The 19,505-nt window shown below is 39.6% G+C and overlaps 1 protein-coding gene across 2 annotated transcripts in view; it reads left to right on the plus strand.

Moving 5' to 3' along the window:
- The first annotated feature begins 4,204 nt into the window (after positions 1–4,204).
- PRRC1 (proline rich coiled-coil 1) overlaps positions 4,205–19,505 on the plus strand; it is a 54,313-nt gene continuing 39,012 nt past the window's right edge. For both annotated transcript variants that reach the window (XM_028103654.1, XM_028103655.2), the window contains exons 1-6: positions 4,205–4,332; positions 8,669–8,791; positions 9,430–9,819; positions 11,946–12,106; positions 15,149–15,251; positions 18,809–18,972. In XM_028103654.1, coding sequence (XP_027959455.1) covers positions 8,689–8,791; positions 9,430–9,819; positions 11,946–12,106; positions 15,149–15,251; positions 18,809–18,972 — 921 coding nt within the window. In that variant the 5' untranslated portion in view covers positions 4,205–4,332; positions 8,669–8,688. The remainder of the gene's footprint in view (positions 4,333–8,668; positions 8,792–9,429; positions 9,820–11,945; positions 12,107–15,148; positions 15,252–18,808; positions 18,973–19,505) is intronic.

Consider the following 19,505-nt stretch of genomic DNA (forward strand, 5'->3'; position numbering starts at 1 on the left):
TTCGTAAAAATGTGAAAGTCTGGAAAAGAATTTTAAATCCTTTGTAATATGTTATTGCATATTAACAGTGTTTCCTTGGGCAGAGAACTCATTTTGGTTGCAGGGTTCCTTGTTCAAAGTGAATTTTCTAATTTTCCAAAGGAGACACAAGTGTTCTGTTTCCTACAAGATTATTTTTTTTTGTAAAATCATATGTAGAGGAGAAAAAGCATTATGAAGACTTTTTGCAGGGTGTATACTATATATCGGGCCTCGTCGGAAATTCAAATCAATTCAATAAAATGTTCACAGAGTACTCTATGTAACAATGTGGATGTATTGGGATTCTACAGACAAAGTTATTACCATCAAGGAGCTCCTAAACAAAGATGGGCTATAGACATGCACAGCCAACAAAGATGCAGTGTGAAAGGTTTTATGATGGAAGAAAACTTTGAGCAGATCCTTAAAAGATGAGGTATATCTATTAGTCGAAGGTAGAAGCGGGCTGGTGGGGGGAAGCATTTCAGGCAGAGGGACTGATAGAAGCTAAGCGTTCTATATGGTTTCTGGAGGGGGGCAGATGTGTGCAGCTGGTGGCTGGAGGAAGAATCAGAAAGAGTAAAGTATCTAGTAAGTAAAGGTAAGTTGGATTTTTAAAATTTTATCATTCAGGCAATGAGGAGTCCTCGAATGTTTTTATAAATATATATTTTAGAAAGAGAAGTTAGTTCTTCTTTGTAGCAAATAGAAATGGACTCTGGTAACAACCATTACATGTGTATGGCTGAGAGGCCGGTATTGAAACGTTGACACTGTAACCCACTTGTGCAAGAAGAGAAACTTCTCTTTTTAAAGAAGAGTAACTTCTCAATATATCTGTAACTAGAATGACCATAAGACATACTGCCCAAACTGGAACACTCTGGAGAACAAAAGGTGGGAACTTTTAATAATTCTATTAGGGCAGCCGTCAGAAATTGGGGGTGTCCTGGCCAAATTGAGAGCCACTCTATTTATAACTAAAGGAAAATTTTAGTTGACAACAAACAAGCAGATAAAACCTTTCTTTGGAATTTACAACTCAACCTCACCTATATAAAATTCTTTTTGATTTAAAAGTCACTGTCAGGTGAATACGGAGACAATTTATAAGTGAAGGAATGCAAACTAACACAGAGAGAACACTGCGTGGGGCACTGTTCACAGTTGTCAGCACTTTACACGTACAAAGTCATTTAACCCCAAGCAAAAAACTACAAGGTCAGTATTAATATAAGTTCTCATTATATAGGTGAAGAAATCAAGGCAGAGTTTAAGTGACATGCTCAAGGCTAGCTGTTGACCTAGCAGGTACTAGAGCCAGGATTCAAATCCAGGTTGGCTGGTACCAAGACTTATGTCCTAAACTCCACTGCATTGCCTTGCAGACTCTAAGTCACACCTTGCTTGCCTTCTAAATTTGAATTCCAGATAAACAATGAATAATTGTTCAGTACAAGTATGTCCCATGAAATGTTTGGGTCAACACTTCTCCTTCCTAGTTGCTGAAAGAAATTATATATCCTGTTTGCATGGGTGTGGGCTCCTGGTCTCTGGGTTTTGGCCAGTACTCTTGGTACATCCACTAAAGTGTCCTTCGTGGTTGTGCAGCTCGTGGACCATTTTCTCAGCAGAGCCCGTGGTATTTCTGACCGGGTTCAGTTCTGCCTTTACTCCTGGTTAATGCTGTAGATGCCCAGAGTCCCAGCCTCTTCTCCTTCCCACCTGAAAATACATGCTTCAGTATTCATATGAATATTATACATATTATGGACTGTTTTGATAATATTTAAGAAAAGACTTTGAATTAAGCTAGAAAAAAAGCCTCAACTCATGTGGGAAAATAGTTCTGTTTGCCTGTGTGTGATAAAATCAAAATTCCACCATAATACCGAATCCCTCATTATTGCTCAAAAATGGACTCTATTATATATGAGGGACTTCCTATAAGGAAAAAACCTGGTGAGGTCTGTTTGCAGTAACCAAAAAAACTAAGCAGATCATTTTTCTGCCATTAGGCTGTGATTTTCTATCAGTGCCCTTCATTGCCCTCCATCTAAGACCACATTTTCTTACTACCCCAAGGCAGGCAAGCAGTTGGGGTGCAGCTAAAGAATTCTGGGTTTCGGTTCCAGATCTATACACGATTCTCAGAGCCTTAGTTTCCTTATTTCTAATATTGGGACAATAATACTACCTGCCACACAAAGTTCTTTTGAAGTTTAAATGAGAAGTGGCAAGTAAAACATGAAATGTTTTAAATGTAATTCAAAGTGATGATCTTGCTTATTTGCTAGACTCCTGTCTCTCATGGCCCATGTAGTGGGCAGAATAGTGGCCTCCCCAAAAGATACATCTACCCGGAACTTGTGACTGTGAGCTTATTTGGGAGTCGGGTTTAGACCTGGGTGGGTTTAGACCCAAGGATCTTGAAGTGGGATCTTGAAATGAGACCATTCTGGATTTAGGATGGACCCTCAATGCAATGATAGGTATGCTGAGATCAAGAGAGGTTTGAGACACAGATATACTAGGGAGAAGGCCATGTGAAGACAACTAGAGATTACAGTTTTGCTGGTACAAGCCAAGGAACATCGGGATCCACCAGAAACTAGAGAGACATGAAAGGATTCTCTCCCAGAGCCTTTGGAGAGTTCCCACTGACCCTTGATTTTGGACTTCTGGCCCCTAGAACTGTGAGAGAAGAAAAGTGACTGTTATTTTTATCTAACCAGTTGTGATTTGTTGGGCAGTCTTGGGAAACTGACACAGCTCATGTTCCATCCATCAGTAAATCATGACAACTCAACCTTCAGAATGTAACTAGACCATGCATCACCTCCTCCTGCCCAGTGAGCTACACAAGCCACCAACGTGGTATTATTGGCCATCCTGTTTTAGTCCTTTTGTCGGCTAGAGTCACAGCAATCAGAGAGTGATTTTACACTGAAGTCAAATCTTGCCAGTCCTCTGCTCAAAACTTTCCACTTCCCATTTCTCTCAGAATATAACCCAAAGGTCTTACCAGGGCCTGCAACGCTGATATGATCTGGCCCTGCTATCTCTCTGACCTCATTTCTTACCACCCAGTCTCAGTTTCCTTGTTGTTCTGCAAAGGTGCCAAGCACCCTCCCTTAGAGCCTTTGTGTGACCTTCCTTCTAGCCAGATAACCACAGGCCTGCTTCCTGACAGGTCTCTGCTCAAATCCCACCTCCTCAGAGAAGCCTTGCTCATCCATCCTATCCAAAGTGGCCAATTACTGTCCATAACATATTGGTTTATTGATTATCCTGAAAGTGCCCGTCGTAAACAGTCTATTTTCCTGTTCATAGCCTCTCTCTCCCTGTGTCAGGACATTGTCTGTCTTGTTCATTCTACATTTCCAGTATTAATGCTCAGTACATTGCTGCCACTAATAAATATTTGTTGAATGAATGAAGAAACCAGTAAACCTTATAGCTATTAAGGGTGTCGACCAAAGAAGATGGGGATGGTAACTACTTTCAGCCCCACCCAAACAGCGCTTTTAGAAAAGTAACCTAGATAACTACCTACACACATTCTCTGTGGATGGATTAAGAGTCACCACCAAAAGAAACAACCCACTGTAGTTGCAAAGGAAGATCTGAAGTCAGGGCAGCGTTAAATACTGTCAACTTTTTAATGAGGCATTTTAGAATGCTCACAACTGTCAAGTCCAAGAGCTCTATTAATGTGAAATCTGTAAATGGGTTCCTAAAGGAATTTGGAAGCAACAAAAACAATTTTTCATGTGTTTAACACTCAGCAGTTTAAAAAAGTGCTTTCATACTCCTCATTTTGACTCTTACGTGTCTGACTTAGAGATGGTAGATAATATTCTCATCTTACAGATATAGTTAGGGAGACAGGAGGTAACGAGGGTGCCGTTCCCGCGTGTAGGGTCGTGGAGAGGGAAGCACGACCGTGCTACTGGAAATGTTCTTGAAGGGGCCGGAGCCCGGGACTTCAGGTCACAAGTACTCAGACGAGTTTAACCTGCGTTCCCGGGAGGGGCGGGGCGCGACAAGGCTCCCAGGGGGCGGGGCGGGGCGAGGCGCGGGGCGGGGCGAGGCGCGGGGCGGGGCGGGGCGGGGCGGGGCGAGGTGGCGCGCGGTCGACGTGGCAGCCGCAGGGGCGTGCGCCTCCGGTGGCCATTTTGGAGGCGGGGACGCGCGGCGGCGAGCTCCTGCCGGCATCTTCGTGGTCTTCTCGGAGCCGTAGTCTTAGCACCCCGAGCTCTCTGTCCCGCACCTTGCAGCTCCCACGCAGACACTCCCTCGGGCCTCCAGGTGAGCGTCAGCCTGGCAGCGACGCGGGTGCTGGCGGGCGGCGCGATGGGATGCGGGCGCCAACGGGCGCAGTCCCTGCCAGGTGGGCGGGCTGGCCGGCCGGCGCCGCGGGATGGTCAGGGTCGCGTCGGAGGCCCGCACTCGTCGAGTCCCGCGCGCGGGCCGTGTGAGCGTGCATGCTGCGGCCGGGGCACGGGGCCCTTGGCCAGACGAGCAGTCCCTGCCGCGCTTAGCGCTGTGGGTGCGGGTCGTGGGTCTGGTTCCGGCCCGTTGCTCCGGGGCGCGGACCCAGACCGGCGCCCCTGGCCGTTTGGCTCCGCCTTCCAGCGCGCTGGCGGCCGGAGAGGGACGGGCGGCTGGCGCCCGCTGACCTTAGCCCGGCCCGGCCCGGCCTGAAGACGTGGCAGAGCTTGCGGGGAGGCCGCTATCTCCTGGCACGGGATTTCGGCTGTTCCCGCCTTCTCCCGACTCCTGGGTCCACACACCAGGAACGGCCGTGGGAAGTAGCTTATTTTCCCCTAGGTTCCCCCCAGCTTTTGCATTCTGCTCTTTGTTCGTTCTTGGGACCGGTTTCCGGCAAATTTGCAAGATAGGTCCTGTCCTAGATTGGCAAAATTTATAACCATTTCTGCCATTCAGAGTAGGTATTTTTGAGTGACACCATGTACTTGCTTGCCAGCATGACATTTTGGCGTTCCGGTCTTTTTCCTTTACGCCACTATTTCATTCAGTTAACATTTATGGAAGTTTATTTTGGGATCAGAGCTGAGAATGTAGAGACAAAACTCACATCCTGCTTTGGCGTTCGTTATCTGTTAGAACATCAATAATAATTGCTTTTAATGCTTTTACTTTGATCAAAGCTGCATTATTCCATTTCTTTATTGTATTCTCATAAGTAGCCATTTACTTTGTACCAGAAAAACCATAATGGAAGCAAGTTGGAAGAGGAGGGTCAGCCAGAGCCTGAGGACTCAATTTTCTAAGCCATTTTCGTCACTTTCTTTAATGTTGATACGTTAGTAACACTTTTTATGCTGCCGAGCGGTATGCACTAAAACCTTTACCAGCTGACACTTCACTGTTACCACTGTAGCTTTCCTTCAGTAAGAAGGCATAATGTTTATGCACACAAAATTTGCCTGATAACGTCAATTAAGCCATTTCCTAGTGTGTCTTTTTAAAAGACTGAAAGAAACTGACCCTTTATTGCAGGTTATAAGTTGTTTTTATTGCACAGGCTATTTTGCCAACACATTCATTAATTTTAGGGATCAAGGTTATCTTTAAATGTGACTTCCAGTGGCCAGTGTAAGGATTTGGTAGCATCTGTAAGGAGGAAAATGGGGAGATGAAAAGAGGTAGCTTTGGCAGGAAGCAGTGAGGTCCCCAGAAGTCCCCTGTTTGTGTTCCAGGTTATCTCCTTTTGGTGTAGAGGTACTGAGTGAAAAGATGGTGCCTCCCTGATCCCTGGTCTCTATTTAAATGCCATAGATGTTTCCTCTACATTCACAACTAAACTCTTTGAAAGTGTTGTGTATTTCTACCTCACCTCCCCCCTACTCAGTCCAGGGGAAACTGGCTTCCAGCCCTGCTCTTTGCATGGAAACTGCTCTCACTGTGTTCATATCTTCACTTTGGAAAATCGACTGCATTTTTTCAGATATCACCCTATTTTGGCATTTCTGCAGCATTTGACCCTGCTGCCCATTCCCACCTTGGAACTTCTTTGGCTTTTGGACACCACATTCTCCTGGTTTTCCCCTTTTTGGTCATCTCACTCTTCTCTGCAAGCTCATCTTTTGCCAGGCACTTTTTCAAGGATCAGTTGGGTCATCTTTTCTTTTTCACGTGGTGTTCTCTTCTTAGATAACCTTATCCCAGAACATGACTTTAGAGACTTGTCAGTAAACTGAAGAAACCTACACTTACTGCTAAACCGCAGATCACGTCAGTATCTCTATTTGGGTGTTTCAAGGAGCTTAAACTCAGTATGTCCAATTTTAAACAGTGCATAATACCCCTTCCCAAAAAAGAAGACATCAGACATCTTGACCTTTTCCCATATTCCCTGTCTTAGTGAATGCATAGCCATCTATACAGTTAGTTGTGCAAGTCATGCCCCATATCCAGTTTTTGAATCTACTCATTCTTCCCTCTCTCCCCTGTCATCACACTAGTCTGGGGCAAAGCTGCTCACTCTTGGCACTATTGCTATGTGGGGCCAGATAATTCTTTCTTGTGAGGGTTTTTCTGTAAATTGTGCAATTTTTAGTGGTATTCCTAGCCTTTACCTACTAGGTACCGGTAGTCACTCTAGTTCTGACAACCAGAAATGTCTCAGACGTTGCCCAGTGACCCCTGGGAGGCAAGATCACTCTCCTCCCCTCCGGCACTTGAGAGGCACTTGTCTTGGGAGTTCTCAGTTCCTGTATGAATTACCTCTATCCTTCTTAATAGTCTCTCTGCATTTATTTTGACTGCCCTATGTCCCAACCTGCATACTGTGGTCAAAGGAATGTTTTCAGAACACAAATATGACTTGCCAAAAGCTGGAATTAGCCTAAATGCCCTTCACCAGATCAGTAAACTGTGGCACATCAATAAAATGGAATACTATTCAGCAGTTAAAAAAAAAATGTGATACATCCAACAACTTGAATAGGTCTCAGCATTGTATAGACTAAAAAAAAAAAGCCGATCTTAAAATGTTATATGCTGTATGATTCTATTTAGGTAACATTCATTAAATGAGAAAATGATAGAGAATAGTCCGTTGTCACAGCTTGCGGTTAGTGGGAGGCTGTGACAGAGGGGCACCATGAAAGTTTCTTTAGGGTGATGGGACCGTTCTGAATCCTGATTGTGGTGTTATATGAGTCTTTGTATATGACGAAACTTTATAGAACCACACACACAGAAACATACACCCGTAGAAATAGGTGAAAATCCAGATAAAATCATTAGTTACTAGTATTGCACCAGTGTTAATTTCCTGGGTGTGATCACCCTACTGCAGTTAGGTAAGATGCTGTTGGTGGGAGAAGCTGGGTGTAGGATACTCAGGAACTCTGGTCTATTTTTGCATCTTTTTACGAATCTAAAATTTCTTCAAAAAAGTTAAAAGACAAATATGTCATCCCCACCTTGAAAGCTGTATGGTGCCTTTCTGTTCTTAAAAAACCCAGCTCCTTGACGTGGTTTATAAGACTGTTGTGAAGACTGTGTCTCCAGTCTTCATTCTTTTTTTCCTGTTCCTTGCCACATGGGTTTTCTTGAATGTGTCTTGACCCCCCTGCCTTACAGGGCTGGTATACATAGCCTATATTCACTTTTTCTGAAATCTTCCCTATTTACTTCTTTTTCCTTGCCTAATTAAATTCTGTACATCTTTCAGATCTCTGTTTATATGTGACTTCCTTTCCACACTCAACTGAAAATCGTATTCTTCTCAAATAGGATGGTGTTCTTACCCTCAGACCACATAATTAAGGCTACGGTTCATTGTACATTAGTGGTATTACTTGATCCTCTCCTGTACTGGACTGTAAGTTTCCTGTTTGTTTTTGCTTACATTGTATGTCCAGAGGCACCAGTATAGTGCTTATCAAGCAAGTGACTTTCACTGAGTATTTGTTAAATGACTAAACACATCAAAGTCAAAAACAGAAGTTTTATTTAGAAGTTTTGATTCTATACTTGAGACACACTTGAAAGTTTGTAATTTTTAAGGACGTTTTCCCACATTTTATAATCCATTTTTATCTTAGGACTCTGCTGTTTAGTTACCATATAACATTTTTGCTGAAGTTAACATTTCTAAAAAATGAGACATATCATTTAGCCATTACTAAGTATGATTTTAAATGTGAACTAGGGACACTGGGAATTGAGCACATTTCAGTTTTTTTTTTTCATGTTAACAGAAATAGCCCATATATATAATGTTTAACGGGGAAAGAAGAAGTAAAAAAAAAAAAACTTAATATATTTTTATTTGAAATGTAATAGTAACTGGAATGTAGACGAAAGTCTTAAGTATATTCATGTGGCAGAAAATTAAATTAGTGAGTTACTGTTTGAAATTTACAAATAGTTAACATAAAATTATTTCCCAATTATAAAAGTATGTGAAAATGTTATGTGCATATTACGTGCATATTAAACATTGTCACGACACTGTTTTCCTAGGAATTTTGACAGATCCTTTACCCAGAAATAAGTGGTATTATAAATCGTATAGACCTCTGTGTCTTGATGATTTCTTTCTAAAATTGTTCTTTAAAAATACACTTGATTACTGTGCAATATATGTTACATTTTTCTATTTTTACAGTAAACCGTAACTGAAGAAAAATGATGGAAGAGAGCGGAATAGAGACAACCCCCCCGGGGACCCCTCCACCGCACCCTGCGGGACTGGCCGCAGCCGCTGTGGCTTCCACCCCTCTGCCTTTAGGTATGTGGCGGTGCCAGCACCTCCTGTGTCTGGAGGGTAGGAGCGACACTGTTAACTTTTCTCAGAGTCAATTAAAAGAAAAAATACATAGATGAAAACATCTCTCATCTTTTGCCAGGGTGAAGGGAAGTGACCTTTTTTATTTAAGCCTAAAAGTATATTTTGCTTTGGGTAAACTTTTGTTCTCTATATTCATACTGACTGTAAATCATCTTCTTAGGACAAAAATACCCTAAAAAGCATATGTTAGTTTTGTCTTGTGTTCGAAGACTTTGTGATGATTAGCCTTCTGACCAAAATTTTTGAGTCACTGTGTAGGTTTTTATGCTGAAGGCAGCAGGCGTGAAAAACCGCTCTATTTTCTTAAAAAATAGCAAAATGAGTGAAAACAAAAAGATCTGCTTACGAACAGGACTATAACTTAATTTTATGTAACTGCTACTTTTACTTACGGGAGTCGAAAGTCATTTGCACTTAGTCGTATGTGTTGTATATTTTAAATAACACATTAAAAAATAGTTATTGGGTTATGGTCTATTAAATTTTTAAATTTTGCAATAAAAAAGTAATGAGATACTTTGAAAACTAAGTGAAAAGCATTTCCAATTTTGTGGGTTTTTTTCCTTCCCATCTTCTAGCTGCAACCAGTTCTTTCTCTTCTCCGAATGTGTCGTCCATACAGTCCTTGCCGCCACACGCGTACTCCACCCCTCAGCCGTCCCTCCCTCCTGTGAGGCCCTCGGCACCCTTGCCCTTCGTGCCACCTTCACCGGTCCCTTCTGTTCCAGCCCTTGCTACTTCCATCCCACCTCCTGTCTCTCCACCACCTGCTGCTGCCTTCAGTAATCCTCCTCTGTCCCACTTCCCGGCTACATCGTCTGCCCCAAGCACTCTTTTATCCGCACCCTCTTCCGGTCCTCCCACGTCGGGATTTTCCGTTGGGGCAGCTTACGACATTACAAGGGGACACGCAGGAAGAGCTCCCCAGACGCCCCTGATGCCGTCATTCTCTGCACCTCCGGTAACAGGTAATTCTCTCTTACTGATACTTTGAAATAAATGACTACAGCTAATGTTTAAATACATTTTTTAGTAGCTGCTTTATTGGTAAATAATTTACGTATCATACAATTTACCCCTTTAAAGTATACGATTCAGTAGTTGTCACGGTATTTACAGAGTTGTGCAATCATCACTCTCATCAGTTATAGAACCTTTTAATCATCCCCAAAAAGAAGCCCTCTACCTGTTAGTCACTCCCTACTTGCTCCCAATGTTCACAGCCCCAAACAATCATTCATCTGTTTTATGTGTCTGAATATACCTATTTTGGATCTTTCATATAAATGGAATCATACCATATGATGGTCAGTCTTTTGTGACAAACTTCTTTCAGTTAGTATTTTTTTTTTTTTTTTGAAGATTTTATTTATTTGAGAGAGTGAGTGAGCGAACACATGAGTGTGGGGAGGGGCAGAGGGAGGAGAGGGAGAAGCAGACTCCCCACTGAGCAGGGAGCCCGATGCAGGGCTCCATCCCAGGACCCTGGGATCATGACCTGAGCCGAAGGCAGACGCTTAACCGACTGAGCCCCCCGGGGTCCCCTCGGTATATTTTTAAGGTCATCCACGCTGTAGCATGGGACTGTATTCTTTTTTATGGCTCCGTATTCCATAGTATGGATTTTCCTTCCAATTTTGTTGATTCATCTCATCCACTGATGAACTTTTGTGTTGTTTCTACTTTTTGGTATTACACATACTGCTTTTATGAACATTTGTGTACAGGTTTTTGTGAGGACATATTTTCATGTCTCTTGGGTATATAACTAGCATGGAATTGTTCACTTTCAAGAAACTGCTAGACTGTTTTCCAAAGCAGTTGCACCATTTCACTTTCTCATCAGTACTGTTTGAGTGTTTCAGTATTTCTGCATTACTTTTTTTTTAACTTTTTTTCTTTTTTGCTACATTACCTTTAACTCATGTCTTTGATCTCTGGAGTTTTCTGTTCTCATGTTTTGTCATTTATATTATCAAAATAAAGCTGATGTTACTAGTAAATGATAAATTTTGTGTGTTGTAAAATGTAGAGTATGTATAGTGTATGTAGTGTCAGATAAAATTCCAAATACTTGTTTTAATATTTTGTATACTTAATAGAGAGACACCAGGGTGATATTTGAGAGTCTTTTTTTAAAGCTTTACTTAAAAGGTTATCTGGACAAGAATGGTCCAGGGAGTAGGGAGTAGTTTTATTTAGCCAGGTAAAAATTTAAAACCAAATAAAAGCTCATGTGTGCCTTAAGTTTATGGTAATGGGCCATCTTTTCTAAGTTGGTTACACCTACCTTCTTGGCTTTCCTGGAATGGTTGTTGGACACTAGTATCAAAACTTCATCCTCAGGCGCCTGGGTGGCTCAGATGGTTGAGTGTCTGCCTTCGGCTCAGGTCATGATCCCAGGGTCCTGGGATCGAGTCCCACATCGGGCTCCCTGCTCCTTGGGAGCCTGCTTCTCCCTCTGCTTCTCTCTCTCTCTCTCTCCCCTCCTCTGTCTCTCATGAATAAATAAATTAAAAAAAAAAAACTTCATCCTCGTCATCTTTTGCCTGTTACTTCTCATTTTAGGAAAAGAAGCAACTTTGTTCCGATTTTTATTATCCAACTTTGCTAATCTACTTTTACAAATAAAATATTTTGCATAGTACAAGCATTATGTCTCTGTCTTTGAATATGTGAATTTTATTTTTTGAGTCAAAGTAGGGCATATGAAATAAGTACTAATTGTTACATGATAGGCTTGGGTGCTCACATCAATTATTTTTATGCATCAAAGGGATTAGAATTACAGTTGCCCACATCCAGGTGCTAAATAGGACCAACAGGAAGTACTTTTTGATATTTTGTCCATTTTCAGAATGTTTGGTTAAAAAGCCTACAAAAAGGGCAAGAAATTTCTTCAGAATTTTGTTTCATTTGTATTTTATGAAGGTTTAGGTGATTCTTGGAGTGCATAATTCAGTCTTGAAATGCCTGAGTATATGTTTACGTTACTAAAGCTATTTTGAGCTACTCATCTCCTAAAGTGTATCTTTTTATAGAAAATAGTTTATGAAATAAATTACATATATTAGAAATTTTTGCCATTTACTAGGTATGTTGCCGACTCCCATTACTCAGCAAGCCAGTTTGACATCTCTGGCCCAGGGACCGGGAACCACATCAGCCATTACTTTTCCAGAGGAGCAAGAAGATCCTCGAGTTGGTAGAGGTCAGGATGAGGCATCTGCTGGTGGACTCTGGGGTTTTATTAAGGTAAGGGGTATTTAGTTTGAAAGTTATACGGAACTTTTTAATTTTGAAACTATTAGATGGTCATTCCAATGATTTTGAAAATATAGAATGGTATAATGAAAAAATAATTCTTTTTGTTCTTATTACTACTTTTCTATAGTTCTCCTCAGTCTTTTTTATGTGCATATCTGTGTAGGTGTAATTTTTTTGATAAGTCAAAATGGGGTAGTAACATGTGGACACTATTTTGTATCTTTTGTTTGTCTTTGTCTAGCATATATCAGGAACATCTTCCCAGTCATAAATATTCTTCAGAAAATTTTTTTTTCTTTATGGCTGTTTTTGCCCTCCATGCCATGGGGCATTTATTTCCCATATTTTACTAATGTACTTCAGCGTCCTCTAATGGTAATTCTTACAAATACAGCTATGATGAGCACTCTTGTATGCAGATCTTTATGCCCATCTCTGTTTTATTGAGGTCAATTCCTGATGAATGTCAGAGTGAACATTTTAAAAATTACTGATAAAAAAGACTCTCCAGGAGGGTTATACCAAAATAGACTGTCCCAGCATTTTTCACTTGCCAGCACTGATTATGAATTTGAAATAGAACGTTTTCTAATTTGATAATCAAAAAAACATAACCTCGTTTTAATTTGCTTTTTTTGGTTACTAAATCTGAACATTTCTTCATATGATTTTTTTGTCGTTTGTATTTTTTCTTTGTGAAGTCTCTAGTCGTGTTCTTTGCCCATCTCTGAATTGGGATGATTTTCCTTTCTAAATGAATTTGTAAGAGCTCCTCATGTAGTAATATTTTATTACACGCTGTCATTTATTGACGTTTTCTCTTTTATCATACATTTAAATTTTATTACCCTTTTGTGACACAAAAGCTTCTAAATTTTCAGTAGTCTTTTTTTCAGTCTTTTTTTTCTTTCCATTTTTTTTATGTTAGGAATGGCCTTTTCCCACCACAGTATGTGGTAAATGTTCTGTGATTTCTTCTATGGTTTCATTTTTTTTGATACCTACCAATTTAATGTTTCTGACACTTAACTTTATTACATAAGGTAGAAGTCAAACTTAATTTTCTTCCAGCCACTTACCCAGCTGTTCCAGCATCATATCACAGTGTTTTGATATGTCATCTTTATCGGAGTTATGCAGTTGTGTGTTAACGTCAGTTTCTGGACTCTGTGTTCTGTTCTGTTTGGCCTGTCCCTGCAGTAGTGCCCTACTATTTTAGTTATTGTTAACTCTGTTTATTATTATACTAATACTTATTGAAAGTCTACTCTGCTCAGGTGGGGATGGGGAATATGCATTGATGAGTAAAGAAAGAAAGGTCAGTTCCAAGTCTCTGCGTTCATAACGATATATCAGTATTTAGTTTTATAAGTTTGCCAGTTTCTCTTTACTTAGAATTTTTCTTTACTGGTCTTTTCTGTTTATTTCTCTTAATGAATTCTGGGATTACTCTGTCACATTCCTCCCAATATTCTGAGGGTTTGGCTACAACTTAATTATATATTAAATATTTTTAAATTGGTAGGTGGCTAACTAATTTACTACATTTGAGCTTTATGTTTCACAAAGATGGTATTTTTCTAAGATTCCTTTTTTTTTAATCCTTCTGTACTTTTTAAAGTTTTCTTCATACAGGGATTATTCCTTATTTCTCTGGTTAAGAGCATGTGTCAGTGTGTCCGTTAGCACTTGTACCCAGCTCAACTCTACATGTCTTGTAAATCATTCTTCTAATATCCCACGTAAGATTGGTTGACAGTTTTATTTTTTTTATTTTTATTTTTTTTTAAAGATTTTATTTATTTGAGAGAGAGAATGAGAGAGAGAGAGAGCATGAGAGGGGAGAGGGTCAGAGGGAGAAGCAGACTCCCCGCCGAGCAGGGAGCCCGATGCGGGACTCGCTCCTGGGACTCCAGGATCATGACCTGAGCTGAAGGCAGTCACTGAACCAACTGAGCCACCCAGGCGCCCTGGTTGACAGTTTTAAATACCGGCGTTACGGACTCCGCTTTTTTCTGACTCACCTTGGTTCAGTGGTAGGTTGGAAGAGGTGGAATGGTGGCCTGTTAGCCAGAGGCCATCTCACGGGGCACGGCTCCCTTGAAGTCCTTTTTACCACTGGAGAAATATAGCATGTTAAGGGAAGACTCAGACCTGATTCCTTCTGTTTAATGGTATGGTTTTAAGAATTCAGAGGAATAGATCTGCGTTAAAAGAGAATTTGGGAATTAACACAACAAATATGAAGTAGGAAAAAAGAAACATTAGTAGAAGATAGAGTAATATATATTAATAGGTAACTTCTGGGGAATAAGGATGAGAAATATTAATATTTTTATTTTTTTCTTAAGGAACCAGGTATGAGTCTTTGGAGACGACTAATTATAGTTTTTATTTGGGACCTTGATGGATAAGTTTTACCTGGTCTTTCATAGAAATAAGTAGATGTGAAATGAAATTGAAATACACAGAGAAAGGGCGTCTGGGTGGCTCAGTTGGTTAAGCGACTGCCTTCAGCTCAGGTCATGATCCTGGGGTCCTGGGATCAAGTCCCACATCGGGCTCCCTGCTTAGCAGAGCGTCTGCTTCTCCCTCTGACCCTCCCCCCTCTTGTGCTCTCTCTCTCTCTCTCTCATTCTCTCTGTCTCAAATAAATAAAATCTTTAAAAAAAATAAAAAAATAAAATACACAGAGAAATAAAATGCGTATGTATACATGTATAAAATGGATACATATAAATATATACATCCATAAAATGAACACACATAATGTGTGTGCATACCTACTTCCCAGGTCAGTGCTCCTCACAGTGTGATCTGCAGACTGGCTGCATGGGTCTATGAGGAGAGAAGGTGAGAGTGAGCATTTTGAAAACTTAAGAGCAATTTGACATTGCTGTAGTCTTGTTTTTCTTACATTTTAACAAATTACAGGTCTGCGATGTATCAGAAACTTTAAAAAAGTTTTCTCTCACCATCAGGTGTTCTTTGCTTAGAATGGGCATTTATATGTTAATTTGTCTTGTGCAGGGTGTGGCCGGAAATCCTATGGTGAAATCTGTGCTTGATAAAACAAAACATTCAGTAGAAAGCATGATTACAACGCTGGACCCTGGCATGGCTCCGTATATCAGTATGTACTTAAGATGGAGCAGCATCTGCTGTATGTTTTTAAAGTATTTGCCTTTGTCAGCCTCTCACTGTGATTCCATAGTCTTGTAATCAGTGGAAGTCCTTTTATGTTGTAAGTTGATGGTGAGTCTTAGTGTTGGTATTATTAATTTATCTTTTTCTTAGTCACAAATAAATTTTGAAAACTCCACAGAATGAACTTTGGGAGGAGTAAAACCAATATGCATTAGTATACTAATTAGTATACTTCAGTTGTAAGTAATACATTTCAATTATAAATACAGTTAGTGTTGCTTTGTATGTATTTTACTTTATTCACTAAGGACACTTGAAATGATGCTTTGTTTATATTTGATTTTGATAATTGTCCAGTTATCTGTTTCAATTAAGTGTGATTATGCTTAACCTGGGAATAATATTTTTAGAGGAAGTTAATCTATTTATAATAATATCTGATTAGTAAGTTTGGTGGGGAAGCTATTTTAACCACCTTTGAATCCTCCTTCCCAAGAATTCTCCGGACAGATGACATAGACATACATGCTGTCTGCCATTTAATTTTAAATGTACGTGTCCCAGTGTGTGAAGAAACAATTGCTTAGCAGGATCAATGAGCAATTATTAGTCATTCTGTTAAAGATAACAACTTGGAAGCCAAAGCTGTGCACTAGAATAGAGGTACTAGAACAGAGATTTTCAGTAGCAATAAAAAGTCAGTAGCTTTCGGGAGTCTTGATGCTGTTGGTGGTTTACAGTTTAGTAAATGTCAAAGAATAAGACCTTAGTAAGAAGTACCATTTAGTAAGTTCTTGCTCTGCCAGGCAGTACTTAGGAACTCTGCACGGTAAGTATTTTTCTCAAGTTTGAGGTGAGGAACCCCTGGGTTCAGAGAGATGATTATCTTAGGCCACACAGCTTGGTGGAGCTAGACTGGGCCCATATTCAGTTTGTTTTTGCACTTAGCCACTTTGCTTCCCTGAAAGTATAAAATTGAATCAAGTATTAAGTCATCTGAATTGTTTTTTGTGTTCATAACTACCAGAGGATTTAGAAACTGGACCCTGCCCTAGATATGGCTTTATCATGTTCATAGTAATTGAATTTGACATAATTAATATGTCGTATATATTCTTTTCTTCACAAGCTTGTATTTTGAATGAGGGAAAGAAGGATTAGTATTTTTGGAGTCCTTGCTACTTTAATGGGTACTGTGTTAGACTGTGAAAGCAGTTACTTAATCCTTAGAACAAGCCCTGTGAGGTGGCAGATACTTTACTGTGAAGAAACAAGTTCATTCACTTCCCCAAGCTAACAGAGCTAATGAAGTCAGGACTCAAACCCAAGGCTTATTCTCAGGCCAGTAGTCAGCCTGACATCGAGAAAAAGGCAAAAGACGAAGGGGATGGGGTTATAGGGGAAGATAGAAAATGAAATGTCTATTAGCGAAATCATAACAATATATAGTCTTAATCAGTTAGCTATAAAAAGCAATAAAACTGATGTGAAAAAGTTGACACCTTATTGACAGGCAGCAAAAGCAAAACTATTCTGATGTAACAAAACTTGAATTAAAGCTTAAGGTATTTTTACAGAAATATTCTAGAAATCACTATAACAGTTTCAGATGTATCAAGAAAGCACAAGAACTGTTAGAAATGCATTTTAACACAGTTTAGCTTCCTATGTTCTTAGAATTACTTTTCCCATCATCATTAAAGGTGGCACTACTGATTACAAAAAGGCTGAAAAAGCCTTTTGAGCTGAAGTGCAGTGGAACGGTACTCAGGGTCAAGAGACGTGTCCCACAAGGAGGAAAAAATAAGTAAAAAGTGTATTCTCTTCTCTCCTATGGGAGTCAGTGGCTTTTAGGTTTTCGTAACTTACGAAATTCTAGTAAAGATGGGATCTATAGATCATCCTATTAGGAAAAAAGATACTTGATAAAAAGCCCATGTATTTTGAAGATACTATCAGCTGTTCCACAACATATTAGGGAAAAGCATAGCATTGTTTCTGGGGCAAAATGGTTTACCATACAAACAGCTTTCTGGATAAATCTATTTACTAGTGATAGCCATTAATACTAAGTAGCAAAATACACTATGCTTAGAACTAGGTCTTTGAACTCAGTATGTCACGAAATGTTAGATAAAGATTTTTTTAAAAATTAGGTGTATTTTGATCAAATTACTTTGTCTACATGGTACATAGGTTTTAAAAATAATTGAAAATAAAAAGGTTTTAAAAAATATTTCACATCTTAGCCTTTTTAAATTTCAAGTTTTATATATGTTGGTATTTCCATTTCCTTATATGCTTGCATATTAGGACAGTAATAGTTGTATAATTTATAACTAAATATCCCATTTGTGGCATCTGCTGTTTTTTTTCTTTTAATGATGTGGTTGTATGATAAAGTTGACTCCCACATTTAAACTGTTTTCTAGATAAACACATTTCATGGCAGTCCTCATTTAGTGCAGGCTTCTTTACAACTCTGACAAATTACTTGTAATCATCAATAACAGTCTTCATTTTCATTTTCTCTAGTGTATCCTCAATGTGTAACTTGTATTTCACAAGCCACATAGTTCATTTCTGTGATAGCTCAATAGTTGAAGGCCTAGGAACTCCAGCATCCCCATGGTATTAGAAGTTTGTGTATAATGGATGTGTGTCTTTATTAACCAACAGCAGAAAAACCATCTTAATTTGCAGCCTTAAAAAATGCAATGTTTTATCCAAAGTTTAACCTTACTAGAAAATGAGATCCTGTGAAATTAATAGAGTGATATAGTAGAAAATGAAACTCTTTTTCATAGCTGTTGGAACATTATTTCCCAAATTGACATCTATGGAAAACTTTTTGGGAGTGGTTATTAGATGTTAACATATTCCATGAACACATTAAGTATGGAAGGTACTGGGTTAAAGTCAGGAATTTTAACTTTTGGTTTTCTCAGAATCTTGATGTTAATGTTCATTGTGAATTTCTAAGAAAGAAGTGTGTAAAGTATTTCCCAAGCTTGTTTGACCACAAAATGCTGTTTTAAGGTGGGGCTACTAATACATTCCGGAACAGTAGTCCATAGAAAAAAAACTGTTGTGTTCTGTCTGTGGCAGATTGGATACTCAGAACCATTAGAAGATATGTGCTATCTTCTGCTTGCAGATGAGACTCCCTCAGATAATGCATTAAGTGCTCATTTTTAAGTCAGGAAAAGTGGTGGTTTGGGTCCTAGCACTTGGAATGAGATGCTGTTAGATGAGGAGATGAAAACGTGTGTGATGGATCAGCTGTATAGTGAAAAGAAGATTCTGGTATGTGACAGACCTAGGTTTGAGTCCCGACATCATTGCTAAGTAAGTAGCTGTGTTACCTTCGGCAAGGCCTTATCAATCTTAGTTTCCTCAGCCTATAAAAAAGTTCATCATCTGTATCTTGCTGTATTTTGTGAGGTCAGTAATCATTATGTAATAAAATGTTAGCATATGGTATTGCTTATGAGAATTTCATTATATTAATTTGGAATTGAAATTTTCTTCTGATCTTTGTAGAATCTGGAGGTGAACTGGATATTGTAGTGACCTCAAATAAAGAAGTAAAAGTTGCTGCCGTCCGAGATGCTTTCCAGGAGGTCTTTGGCTTAGCTGTGGTCATAGGGGAAGCTGGACAGTCCAATATTGCCCCACAGCCAGTGGGCTATGCGGCTGGATTAAAAGTGAGTAATACAACACCATTTTTCAGCATAAAGAAACTGGCAGTTAATTTTTTCATAATTCTGATAATCTTTTGCTTTTTATGGAGCTAATGGGTTTTTACATTCTGAGGTATTGATCATCTCGGTTTTTATTTAGACAACTGTTGTGTAATGAAGATACAGTGGAGTTTTAATTTAAAGAAACTCAGGGTAGGTTTTGATGCTTGGGCAGGGGAGGAAACACTTGCAGAGAACACAGAGAGAGTAGTTAGTCCTAAAAGAAATCTTAATCTAGTGCTAACCTTTAAGTCCTACTGAATTTAAAAATTTTGTACTGAGGGCGCCTGGGTGGCTCAGTTGGTTAAGTGACTGCCTTCAGCTCAGGTCATGATCCTGGAGTCCCTGGATTGAGTCCCGCATCGGGCTCCCTGCTCGGCAGAGAGTCTGCTTCTCCCTCTGACCCTCCCCCCTCTCATGTGCTCTCTGTCTCATTCTCTCTCTCAAATAAATAAAATCTTTAAAAAAAAAAAATTTTTTTTGTACTGAAATTACAG

The sequence above is a fragment of the Eumetopias jubatus genome, unplaced genomic scaffold (assembly GCF_037043125.1).
Source record: "Eumetopias jubatus isolate StellerSeaLion01/CBP00866 unplaced genomic scaffold, mEumJub1_p1.0 scaffold_5, whole genome shotgun sequence".
Classification (NCBI taxonomy): domain Eukaryota; kingdom Metazoa; phylum Chordata; class Mammalia; order Carnivora; family Otariidae; genus Eumetopias; species Eumetopias jubatus.